This window comes from Orcinus orca, chromosome 17 (genome assembly GCF_937001465.1).
Source record: "Orcinus orca chromosome 17, mOrcOrc1.1, whole genome shotgun sequence".
In the NCBI taxonomy this organism is placed as follows: domain Eukaryota; kingdom Metazoa; phylum Chordata; class Mammalia; order Artiodactyla; family Delphinidae; genus Orcinus; species Orcinus orca.
Window position 1 is genome coordinate 80,337,445 of NC_064575.1, and position 13,678 is coordinate 80,351,122.

A 13,678-nucleotide genomic window follows, 5' to 3' on the forward strand; every position below is an offset into this window, starting at 1 on the left:
TATACCTAGGCAGTGAAAGTTTGGATTATTTTTACTTTCTTCTTAGTATTTTTTATATCATTCCAGGTATTAAAAAAGAAAACAAATAACAATGATAATATCCAATTGGTACTCTTGGATACTTTTGGAATCTAAATTGGTGTGAGCTTTCTAGGGGGCAATTTGGCTATAGGTAATACACTTTCTGGCCCAGTAGTTCTACTTTTAGAAATTTATCCTACAAAAATAACAAACAATAATCCACACATACACATATATACACATACACAAACGCATACATATACATAAGGGAATGTTTATTAGAGCAATATTTATAACAGCAAAAAATATGGAAATAACCTAAATTTCACTAAATGTACCGTGGTTGGCACGAACAACGGAATACTATATGGTGTGGAAAAGTGACGCCGCAGAGCTCCATGAAAGATCCTTTCAGTGAGGGCCGTGAATACCCAGGTGAAGAGTCTGCACTTTCCTGTGAAGGGGAGACACTGCAGAAGTGTGTTTTGGGAAGAAACCCCCGAGGGCAGCACAGCCTGGGGGAACATCCACGGACCGGGCTGAACTTCTCACACGCCCTCCAAGTTAGATCTAGGCCTAAGGCCTGGAGGAATCAACAGCCAGAATGTTCGGTGCTGCTGAAGAGGATATCCCTGATTTCTAACCACAACTGTGCAGAAAGCCCAGGAGTCTCTCAGAGGGGGACTGACAGGACAAGCCAGCCGTGTGAAGGCACAACACCAAAACAGACTCTCAACGAGACAGCCCTGAATGAGCAGAGACACTTGGGTTCTCACAAGGACTCGGGCCAGTACACGCAGAGCTGCCCTGATGGCTAGATCTGGCCCCTCTGGTTAAAACGAGACAACCATTGAGTATTTGTGCGAGAAAAAGAGAGCGGGGGCCGGGGCGGGGTGCGTGTGTGGGCGCGTGCGACACACTCAGAGGGCAGGGGACGTGGGTGGAGAGAGGAGGGGAGCAACTGCATGAGCAGGGCCGGAGGGAACGAATCCCCTGGAGATGAGCGCCTCAGGTGCAGGGCCGTGGCCTCCTAACCCTTCCGCCATCGGCCACCTTATTGCTAGAACTCTGTGTATTTGCCGAAAGGACATTAGGCTCTGAAGCAAGATGCTGCTTCCTCCGAAACCACCGTGCTCCTGCCCCGTCTCTCACACGGTGAGTACTCACGCTCTATCTTGGGACGGCGGCCAGCCCGCTGCCTTACTTTGTTTGAATCCGTGTCCAGTATTTGCATCAGCCCCTGCAGCCTAGTAAGAGCTCACGTGGTCACCTTAAGAGCAGTTTAAAGGAAAGAACAACATTTTGTGTTGTCTACCACTTGCAACAGGTGTTGGCAGTGAGCCTTGGCCACCTACCTAGAAGTTTGATAAATATGAGGTGATGTCTCATCTCAATAATTCACCCAATCTGTGCTAGGATTTTACACACCAAGGGTCTTGCTCCACTGTTGGGAGGTGTTTCTAGGACTTAAGAATTGGGGTTCAGAGTCAGACGGTCTGGGTTCAAAGGCCAAGATCCCTTTCTAGCTAAAGAACCCCGGACAAATTGCTTAATGTCTTAGTGTCTGAATGCTCTTATCTATAAAACAGGAAGGCCAGCAACAGCACTGAGTCCATATGGCTATGAGTAACAGTAACAGCTAACATTTATGGGGTGTTTCTTTTTCAACTTTTTATTTTATATTGGAGTACAGCCGATTAACAACGTTGTAACAGTTTCATGTTCACAGCAAAGCGACTCAACCATACATATACATGTATCCTTTCTCCCCCGAACTCCCCTCCCATCCAGGCTGCCACGTAACATTGAGCAGAGTTCCCTGTGCTACACAGTAGGTCCTTGCTGGTTATCCATTTTAAGTATAGCAGTGTGCACGTGTCAGTCTTATGGGGTGCTTTTGAAACGGCAAGTACCGTTCTAAGCACTGTACGAAGTCCTGTCTCATTGAATCCTCAGAGTAATCATATTAGCTAGTGCTGTTTTTATTCCCATTTTACAGATGAGGAAAATGAAGCAGAATGAAGTTAGTAGGTACTAGAGCTAGGATTCAAAGCCAGGCAGCCATAGTCCAAAGCCCAAATCCGTAACCAGAACTGCATGCTTAGCGTGGTGCAGAACACAGTAAGAACTTCCTAAATTCTCAGACGCGGTTTGAAAACTTCAGAAATGGTGCAAGAGTCAAACACAAACAGCAGCACGACAGCAGAGGCCCTCAGCTCTCTGGTGCAATCTCGCCGTTCGGTCCTCCTAGAGAGCCGTCTAGGTGACGTCCCCCACGCACACGCACATGTCCTTTGGCCTCTTTTAGAAGTTATTTCAGAGCTGAAGCCTTGCTAAGTACTTACCTGGAGGAAGCACCTGGTATTCTTCACTTTCTTCAAGAATACCTGCCACAGTCTAGGCCATCAAGATCACTCACTGGGGCCTCGAGCATCCCAGTGTCTGCTCTTCTGTTCACATGGTCCCACTCATCCACTGAGACACCCTCCCTCCTTTACTCCAAATGCCACCCAAACTGCGACACCAGGCTCAGTCCGGAATTCCCATCAGAACACTTTCTCAACTCCCGATTTATTATCCTGCAACACTTTGCATTGTAAAAGCCCATTGTCTTACCCCAAACATAAGCTCGAGAGCACAGAGACTGTCTGACCCTCTCTGCAACGCCCCCGCAAGCGTCTAACTCAAGTACCCACCGTGACCTGCGCTCTGGGGGCATCAGCTACCAGATGATACACTCGATTCCAAGATGATGTACAGTAACAGTCAGTAATCACTGCAAAAATGAGCACTTTCCAGATAGGTGGGACATGTCTAAATATGTGCGATTTCCAAGTAACAAGTGAACACGTAAACACGGATGTGAGTAGTTACATCCGTGTGAGTTATCAGAAGGTGACGCGGTCGGCCCTCAGGCAGCACTCACCGGCCTCTCCCTCCTCCTCGCCCAGGTCCAGCACGATGATGCAGATATGCTTCCGCAGCTGGCGTGGGTTGGAGAACTTCCGGCAGCACTTGCTGCACTCCAGGCTGCTGGGAGTCAGGCTGCCCCCTCCCTCGGGGGCCCGCGGGCTGTCCCCGCTGGGAATAACGTTGTTTTCCGCCAGTTCCTCTTCGGGGCTGGCCTTCTTCGTGGACCCCTTTGGCCTGCCTCTCTTCCTCTTCATGACCGAAAACTCTATGAAGGAAGCAAGAGGGCACCATGTAGTCACAGGAGGCGACAGTGCAGGGCATGCACTCAATTTCCAAGTGTGGAAATACGTTTGGTTCCACGTTTTATTAAAAGAGGAAAGTCTGAAGCAGTTCCAGAAATGAACAGCTGCAAACAATCTTTACTGCTAATATCTCTGCACCTCTATGCTACTATATAATCAATTCTGTAATAATGTGACTTAAGAATATCACTTTAGGGCTTCTCTGGTGGCGCATAAGTTGAGAATCTGCCTGCCAACACGGGGGACACGGGTTCGAGCCCTGGTCTGGGAAGATCCCACATGCCGCGGAGCAACTGGGCCCGTGAGCCACAACTACTGAGCCTGCGCATCTGGAGTCTGTGCTCCGCAACAAGATAGGCCGCGACAGTGAGAGGCCCGCGCACTGCGATGAAGAGTGGCCCCCGCTCGCCGCAACTGGAGAAGGCCCTCGCACAGAAACGAAGACCCAACACGGCTAAAATAAATTAATTTAAAAAAAAAAAAAAAAGAACATCACTTTATCAGAACCTTTGCACGTGCTTCTTCTGTAAGGCGGGGAGGACGTTTCTGTTTTTGTTTTTGTTTTGGCTGAGCAGCCTGTGGGATCTTAGCTCCCTGACCAGGGATCAAACCTATGCCCCCTGCAGTGGAAGTGTGGAGTCCTAGCCACTGGACCGCCAGGGAAGTCCCGGGGAGGATTTTAAGTTGTGACCATCAGCCCCCAGTTCACAAACCAGGCTCCTTATGACCCACCATTTCCACTGAAATCCAGTTCTCAGAAACTTGCTAAGGACTTCTTTGCAAAGCGTTCTCAAAGGCTGCTTGGCTTTTCATGCTCTTAATGAGCTACACAACTATTCAGACTATTTCAAGGCATCATAATTATTAGATGCAAATTGTTCTGATGAAAAAGAGAAAAAATAATTACAATCTAAAGCCACCAATTACAGGACTAAAGACAATATTTTTCAAGTTTCCTAGAAACCAAATGATTTAAATGTCATGATCAGAGCTGCTTCAGAGTAAGTTTCAAATCATTTTTCATCTTGTATTTCTTCTTAATTAGCATTCATTGTTAAGGCACTTGTCTCCAAGGGAAGGTGGGAATTAAGATGGGTGAGTGGGGTCAGGAGGCATCGTGCCGTTGTGTGAAGGTGGAGTGGTGTGTCTTAGGTGATGTGACTTGAGGGGTACCCAGAGAAGGCCAAGCAGGGGGCCAGCACAGCCTGGCCGCCATGCCATCTTTGGAGAGCCACCTGTCTGGCTAAGGCACGGCATGTCAGCAGCCCTCTTTGCATCTGAACATCAGGGCAGAGGAAGGGTCCTAGCTTCTAGCACCATCTTGAGGGAATGTCATCTGCGGAATTATGATACGTTCAAGGTCCCTCCTGCTCTCCCCAAGGCTACGGTTCTGCCCAGAAAACGTCAGCCACAGTGCCCACTGCTACCACCGTGAGGACCCCTTAAGTGGGTCACTTGTGCTCCCAAATCAGACAGGAAAGCCATGGGGCGGGCGAAGAGGGCAGGAAGGTTCCTGAGCAAAGTCTGCAGGGAAAGAGCAGCATGACAATGAGGGCTCTGGACAGAGAAGCCTGCTGTGACGTGGGGTCCCCAAGAGCTCAGAGGGATCAGGCACCAGCATGGGGGAGGAGCTGAGACGGGGAGCTCCCTGCAGAGCAGAGTTTCCACTGAGCTGCAGTGCTAAGCATGGCTCCCCCTTGACCTAGAGCTCCGAACCAGGGCCTTCCGTGGCCAGGGCAGCCCAGCCCAACACACAGTCACTGCCTTCCCTCTATCTCACCGGACATGTCGGAGACGAGGATGGGGGTGGTCAGGAACAGGGGAGAAAAAAGTACTAAACAACAAGAAAGCAAACGAAGAGACCAGAACAAATGAGCAAGGGCACAAGCCCCTTGGATCCCTCTGGCCACACTGAAATTTTACCAAGGAGAATGTCAGCTGTGTGGACAGGAGGCCCAGCCAATGCGGAAGGGAGGCTGGAGGGGGAGGTGAGGAAAGGGAGGTGCAGTGAGGACAAACTCTTCACCTCGAAGTCATTAAAATTCTCCTCCTTATTACTCTTTACAACAGCAACTTACTGAAGCAGCAGTTAATAGAGGAGCTGAGTTCGCGAAGAGGCTACAAAATGCCCACCTCGTGTCCCATCCGCTGAGCTGCAGAAACGTGTTGCTTAACAGTTTGTAGGAGACCGTGGTCCCAACCCTGATGCCAGACTCCGCACCCCGCCACGCAGACTGAGGTCCTCCTCTGAAATGTCCTGAGGATGCAGCTGTGTAGTGAAGAAGGGGCTTTACCCGTAGAGAGGTCTGCCCTCAGCCACTGGGGGTGAGCTCTAGGCCCCTGGAAGGCCCTGCCTGACAGCAGTGCCCATGTGCACAGGGGCTTTAGCCACAGGACTAACGCTGTGACTTGTTTCAGGGGCTCTGCAACAGGTCAGATCAGTTCCGACCTCTGGATGAACTGGAGAAGAGAGGTCTTAGTCTGACCCCCAGGAGAAGCTGGAGACTGGGGGACAGCCACGTGAGCAGTGTGTCATCGAGCCCCAAACATCTCTGGACACCAAAGGCTCGGGCGAGCATCCCTGGTTGGAAATACTCGAGTCCTGTCATGTAATGTAGCCAGAAGAAGGCAGCGGCGTCCAGGACACCACGGGTGTGGGAGGGGGACCGAAAGCCCCTTGTCTAGAACCCCCTCCCCCATCCCGACCTCACCCAGGCATCTCCCCCTTTGGCTCGTTCTGACCTGTACCGTTTTTGTTTAGAACTGTCATCACAAGTACAGTGCTTTCCTGAGTTCTGTGAGTCATTCTAGAAAATTATCCAACCCGAGGGAGTCCTTTGGGTGCCTCAAGCTCGTACCTAGCTGCAGAAGCGTGGGTGGCCCTGGGAACCCTCAAATTTGTGGCTGGCGTCAGCAATCCTGGGCAGACGTCAAAGTCTTGCAGAAACCGTGCCCTTCCCCTCAGGTTCAGATTCGGCACTCATGGCAGCAGGGCACCCAGCGCCCTCTCCCTGGGGACGCCCAGAGCAGGCGGCAGCCGCGGTGCCCATGGGTACGACCCCTCTCCCCACACAGCGGGAGTGCAGCACGGCCGGCCGGACCCAAGAGTCATGCATGTGTCTCTCCACAGGCAGGACCCCCTGAAGACTGAGTCCTGTCCCGATGGCTTTTTATGCCCCAGCATGTGACCCGGTGTCCCACCCAGTGGGCACCCCGTAAATCGTGGTGACTGCACCCCAACAAGCAGGGTGCAATCTGCCGTCAAGGAAGAAACATAAAATCAGCCCTGAAAGCTCTGGAAAACCTCTAACACGACGGTGACAAAACTAATCTTACATCTTGCTGCATCCATAATTCAGATCCTCAAGACCAATTAGTTAGCTAAAAATGAAACATGCATAAATGCACTTGGAATCATTTAAGCACCGAAAACGAGCTGCTGCTGTCAACTACCCCCACGGTACAGAAGAGCGGAGAAGGCAAAACGGGGCGAGGAAAATCCTGTCGCCTCTAAATCGACACATTTTAATGGCGTCTGAATGGAGGAAATTTCAGTTCCTGCTCCTGTTCCCTGAATTCCTCTACTCAGGCATCACTGAACTCTGTGGATTTTGTCCTGAAGACACCTGCCCGTACACCCCGTCTCCGCTCACCTAGACCCCTGCACGGCATCTCAGAGTCCAGCTTTCTGCTCTGGTCTCTCTCAGCCTCCACCCCCTGTCTCACTGCCACTCTCTTGCTCTAGAACTTTCCATTGTTCTTGAGGACTTTGCCCCACGACTCTGAGACCTGGCTTTCCAGGCCCTTTATCACACAGTTCACCCTACACACGTGCGCACGCGTGCACAAACACACAGAAACACACACGCGCGCATGCGTGCTCGCTCTCTCTCTCAACCACTCAGGGCAGTGTTCTAGGCCTCCCTAAATATGCAGAGGGAACACCTGCCTCTTTTTTGCTTCCTTGTGCTGTGCGCCCTCCTGCACCCCAATCAGAACCCTAACTCCAGGCCCAGTTCACATCTCAGTACCTCCTCTGTGAGGCAGCTCGGCCGACCCTGGCTGGCCCCGCAGTTGCGTGTAAGGCACACACGTGTGCAAGCTCACCCACACCATTTCCTGACTGTGTTGCTCTCCCCCCACCTTCCATCATACACCCTGAGGTCCCACAGGATCTCGGGCAGAGCTGGAGACGTAGCAGATACTTAATACAGAAATACACACGTTGATCGGCTGCTTAATAGGAAAAGATGCATTTCGAAAACAAGGCATTTCCTAGGTCCCAAGTTTCCAACAGGAAGAAAGGGGCAAGCCACGGTGCATCTCGACCCCGTCCCAAATCCACTACTGGGGACAACTTCCTCACAGGCAGAAAATTATCCTTGTAGAGCCAAGACCTGACCTAGCAAGGGACGGAAAGAATCAGCCCAAAAGATGACATGAGCATCATGAAAGAAACCTCAACATTATCAAAAATCTAATAACATAAGCCCTTTATGAGTACATCACTCAAGTTCGTGAGGCACTTTCCCAGCTACTATCACATTTTATCCTCATAAAAACCTTCAGAGATGGATGCAGCAAATCTAACTCCTCAATAGGAAAAGAAACGAAGGACCGACCCAAAGGTTGAAGGGACTTGGCACATTTTCCAGGACCTTCCACTGAGCTGGCAGACCCAGGATCTGGGTTCCTTCTTCACCGCCCAGATCTTTCTGCTGAGTCTGGTGGCCCTCGGGTCAGTTCTGGACATGGTAGTGGAGCCAAGAGGTGCACTGCAGAGAACAGCAGCTGGGAGTTGGGCAGGCCTAAGTTCAAATCCCCACCAGCCTCAGTTTCTAACATGAAAAATAAACACAAAACTGCCTCTATTCTATACAGTCACCATTGATAAACAGCATTCCATTGAAATGCTGAGCACAGCACTTAGAAGGTGATCAACATATGGCGACTGCGCATTGTTACGGCTACAGGCGTGAGTGTTCTGACTTGGACTGTCTCTCTGAAGACACTATTACCTTCCCAGTCCGTCCACTGTTAGATCGTGTGATTCCTCGACGTACACCCGTTCTTGTTCATTAAGGCACTTTTGACTCGATTTCTTCATTTTAAAACATCTCACACACCGAGAAAGCCAATATAGAATTAGAGGTGTATAAATTCCACTCTGCCTAAGACCAAGGATAAAGCCAGCCTTCCAACTCCCACTTTGCAGCTCAGCCTCCAGCCACACCAACTCGAGAATTTAGGAATATCCTGAACCACTAACACTGCCAGGCCCTGACAGTCAGCCTCCCCAACATTTAGCTCCCAGGAGCCCAGGCAGCAACAGAGGGACAGTGAATGATGTCAGAAACAAGGGACCGTGGGGCTTTTAGGGGCATTTAGGTTTTCAGGGACGCAGCACCCCTCTACAGGACAGGCTGCAGCCTGCCCTATAATGCAAGGCTCCAGGGAGGCAGAGGGCACCCCGAGACTGCTCCCTGTGGTTTTAGCAGCGATCATGTGGAAATGCCACATAAAAAACAGCAACAATTAACAATCACTAGGCACATATGTCTCAGGCACATGCTAAGCCCTTCACGTGCATTGCCCAGCAAATCCCTGAGGATTTCCCATTCTACAGAGGACACTGAGGCTTAAGAAAATTAATCAGGGCTTCCCTGGTGGCGCAGTGGTTAAGAATCCGCCTGCCAAGGCAGGGGATGTGGGTTCCAGCCCTGGTCCAGGAAGATCCCACATGCTGCGGAGCAACTAAGCCCGTGCACCACAACTACTGAGCCTGTGCTCTAGAGCCCGTGAGCCACAACTACTGAGCCACGTGCCACAACGACTGAGCCCGCGCACCTAGAGCCCATGCTCTGCAACAAGAGAAGCCACCGCAATGAGAAGCCCGTGCACCGCAACAAAGAGTAGCCCCGCTCGCCGCAACTAGAGAAAGCCCGCGCGCAGCAACGAAGACCTAATGCAGCCAAAAATAAATTAATTATTCTAAAAGAAACTGAGGAAAAAAAAAAAAGAAAATGAATCAGTCTGCCCCAAGACCCAGAAGAAGCCAAGCTAGGATTTGAACCCAGATCTGTTTGCCTCAGTCCGTGAACCTCACATCCACGCCAGTTAGGTTAATATCGGAGCATAGAAATAGCACATTTTGACCTCTACTCTGAGTTCTGTGGGAAAACGATGATAGTTCACCCAGCCTCAAGCTTCAGTGTGACCCAACTCCCGACCTGAACAGCCGATGGATACACAGGGGGTGGGAGGGCTAGAAGGGCACCGTGCACACACCAGGTTCTAAGACGTTAGGTACTAACATGCATTTGTCTCAGAATCCGTTTTTTAAAAGGCTAATATCTTATCCCCCTTTAACAGATAACAAAAGCCACTTGCCTAAGCCACCAGCAGCCCCTCCGTGGCTGTGGTGCAGACTGACCCCTGCGTGAGGGCCACAGAGGGCAGGCGGGGGCCTGTCCCCATCCCTGTCCCTGTCCCAGGTCAGGCTCCACCAGCAGGCGGAGCGCCCTGCACTGCCTGCGTCAGCCCTGAGCACTCTATCCTCGGCCACCCAGAAAGAACACCCACTGCTAACTCATCAGCCCAGGATGGAGACACCTTTTTGTAATCCCCACAAAAGCAGCAGGTGCGCCAGCGCAGCCGCAGCATCCCATGAAAGCCCCAGCACTGAAACCTGAGTCCATCGGAGCCCGCTGCCCCCAGGCTGCCTGCCAGAGCAGACAAGAGGGCTCGGGGCTCAGAGGCTCCTGGGACAGCGAGTCCAAGATGCCTACACACTCAGAGTGACTTTATTCGTGGTAAGTGCCCAGAAGAGACAACACAGATTTAAACTTAGATGCCAACCTCCCCTGGGAAGCCTCCTTTCACCCTCCAACTAGACCACGTGTCCCCCCTCTTTAGCAGCCCAAACCTAATCCCAGAGGAGCACCTTCCCCACTGCACTGAAACCTCCTCTTTGTCCAAATGCCACCCACCAGCCAGGAGGCAGCACCAGCAGGACAGTGCCTGGGCCTGCTCTGTGCTCCCAGCACCTAGCACAGCACCCAGGCATACAGCAGGTGCAATTAAGGAATAAATTAAGAAGGAGGGAAGGGGAAGGGGAGAGAAGGGAGAGAGCAAAAGGAGAAACGAAGAGTTCCTATTGGAAGTATGAAAGGGGAAGATGATGGAAGAACCAAAACCCGGCTCTCAGCAGACCCACGTAAATTCCTGCTCAGGTAAGCCCAGTGTCCCCGCCTCCATCAGGATGAACAAGTGTGTGCACACACTCACCCATCACACACACACACACCCAGTGCACACTCACCCATCACACACACTCACCCACTCACCCATCACTAACACACATTCACAGATACACATGCACACATTCTCTTTTACACACTCATGCATACATACAAGAGGGAGAATGAACTTGGTCCATTAAGGAATTTTTTCCTTGGACCAGAGCCAGAGATTTGATTAGCAAGAAGGGAGAAAAATAAAAGGCTCTTCTGCAGACCTTTGCCAACACGAGCAAAAGAGATTAAAAGGCTATAAAATAAACCAGAGGATTTAGGAACCTTCATGTTATAAAGGGAGGCCAAAATAATAAATCAATTACTACTCAGTTAAAGGTTTAATTAAACCATTTCAAGCATCTCTCAACTTGAAATGAACTGTGAAGGTTAAACCTGAATGGAAATCATTAGAGAGAAACTAAGATTCTGGAAATCTCAAACTTTATAGACTTGGACAAAGAGGAGAGAAAGGACTTGGGGTTCTTAATGAAAGACTTTTGAAGAAATTTTCTCATATTAACAGTCTAAGTCTAATTAAAGTCTTAAGAAATACTTTTTAAAATTAAATTACACAGGCAACTAATCTTCCAGTATATACACGCACACACACACCCAAAGAAAATGTATTCAGGAAGAATTTAAGTGAAAAGTAAATTAGTTAATAAAGGAAAATAACTTTTAAAAGAAGTTCAAAGGTAAGAACCTGATCATACCAAGAGCACCACAAGAGCACCGCACGGTCAGGCCACTCAAGATGGCTGTACTCTTGCTCTCTGTCCATCTCCTGCCTGACCAGGGCTGCTTCACCTGCACCCTACTCACACGACTGACCTTCCTGTGTACTTGACCCAGGCCCCAGCTAGTGATAGCTTGTCAAAGGGGCAGTGAGGGGCGTGCCCCTTGACTCGTTTCCCTCCTAACTAATGAGCCCAGCTGACATCAATTTCCCTGTAACTGGTAATCTCCCCTTCCCCCCGGGGACAAGGGCTACCAACATGTCCTGCCCTCCACACCCCGCACACGGTGGGGTGTCCCTCCCGGACTTTGCTTCAGACCTGTAAGCTCCCCCACCCATTAAACCCCTGATGCCTCTGTTGCTGACTCTGGGCTCTTTCTTCCGCCTGGAAGCTGGGCAAGCACAGGCCCTGTAGGCCTGCAGGATGCAGCCCAACAACTGGAGGAGACTCCCGTGAGCGCCGAAATGTCGGGAATGGAAAGCTGCGGAGGCCGTCCACTAGCATGCGGGGCCCGAAAACTGCGGGCGTAATCTCAGGGCAGGTGTCCACTAACACGTGGGCTCCAAAGTTGCGGGGAAATCCCAGGGTGGCAGTCCTTGCTGAGCGAGGGCTGCCGAGCGATCTGGAGCACAGTGCCCTCTAATGGCTCTGCTATTGTATCTAAGTGAGCCTTCTGTAATTGGTTAAGCTAGCTCTCTAGAAGGAACTGGTATTTCTCTTGTGCCTTTGAGAAGTAAATGATCTACCTAGGCTCCCGGGAACTTTCATCTTTTGTGATCTCTAAGAGTAAAGGAGAAAAAAGAGCCTCTAGGTAAACTCTATAGAAATAATTATGTTTTGGGAATGTCTGTCTAAAATAGTCTCTCCAGATTTCGGTAACTTGGAAACTAAGTTAAAAGAAAAAAATTCATGGGTCATTTCAAATAGGATAAAATATTAGAACATTAATTGCTGGGTGGGTCTAAGCTTATCTACCTATGCCTGCTTAGGAGAGGAAGACTAAAGCATTAAATTTTCCAATCAGGAAATGCAGAATGACTTGCTTATTGGTTTTTGCCAGAGGTTATGGTTTTCAAGGGATAAAATTATAATCAGTCATAATTCTAGTTATTGTAACCAAGTTTATCGATTACATTGTAATCAGGTGTTTAACCATGACTTTTTAAGTCTTTCATCTTTTATAGACAGTTATTGTTTTACTCTGATGCTTTTGCAAAAGTGCTTCATCTTCAAGAAGATTCACAGTTAAGCACATTTTGACAGTAACAGGTCTCTGATAAACTTTAGAATATACTGCTGAACTGGGTAAGAAATTAAAGAATCCTAATGGAAAACCTGATGGCTTCATTAAAAGTTAACAGAAAGATTGCTTACTGAGTGAACTGGTCAATATGGTTATAATTTTTATGGGTTTTGTCTGGAATGTTCCTGGTTTGATCTGTTTTGCAGACAGAGAGAAACCCTTCCCCTCAAGCTGGTTATGACTTACAGCAACTGGGTAAATTACACCTGTAGAATTGAAACATTTTTCTTTTCTCTCTGCCTGGTCCCTCCAGAAATTGGGAACTCTAGGGTTCTGAGCAGCCTTATCAGATGAATGGGAAAGACCGTCTCCTGGCATGTACAGGAATCTCAATGTTTTAGGGACCGAGAAATCCATCGAGGCAGAGCCTGATGGCAGGCCTTTGGCACTGTTTTCCTGGCCCTGAGAGGCCTTTTGGGAATTCAGTCTGAGCCTCCTGAGGAGTTCCCCCTCAGCCAGTTTGGAGGAGCCTATGTGGTCAACTGACCAGACTTATATTGCCAACAAATTAATTTTGATTGGCTGAGTTTGGTGGAGATGAGGGTAATTTTAGAAAGAACAATATTATGTTTCAGTGGATGTTAAATTCTAGTTCTGTTAATTGAGGTCTGTATTTATGAAAGTTATTGTGTTAGCCATACTTTTGCCCTGATGTTCTGGATTGAAAGAAAATGATCTAGTGAAACTGTCACAGAGTATAATCACTCATGAAGTACGACACTGCTTGCTTTAAGTCTGCTGCTAAAAGCACATGTACAATGCTTGTGTGACAATTGGGTATAAGTAATAAAATGTATAACCTATAAAGTGTTTCCCCCATTAACATACCTGAGCCTGTTCACGAGATCTGATTAGTTTTCCCCCAATGTGAACGACTAGGTGAATATACAGGAGGCCTAGCACCCACATGATCTGAACCTGGGGTAGGAGAAAGCACCCCAGCATCTCGGGACAAATGTTTTGATCATCAGTGCTTTCTACTGGAAGATGTGCAATCAAAAGGGGAAATGATGGAAAAATCTGCACATACTGCAGTATGGGGAAGTCATTCCGGCTTATACATGGTTTAACTTAAACTTTACTGACCAGAGCAGCCTGTCTTTTGGC

At 49.2% G+C, this 13,678-nt stretch overlaps 1 protein-coding gene across 2 annotated transcripts in view; it reads right to left on the reverse strand.

Annotated features, from left to right (window-relative positions):
• Positions 1-13,678, reverse strand: part of ZFAT (zinc finger and AT-hook domain containing) — a 187,791-nt gene that overhangs the window by 139,487 nt on the left and 34,626 nt on the right. For both annotated transcript variants that reach the window (XM_004265302.4, XM_033419751.2), the window contains exon 3: positions 2,948-3,199. In XM_004265302.4, coding sequence (XP_004265350.1) covers positions 2,948-3,199 — 252 coding nt within the window. The remainder of the gene's footprint in view (positions 1-2,947; positions 3,200-13,678) is intronic.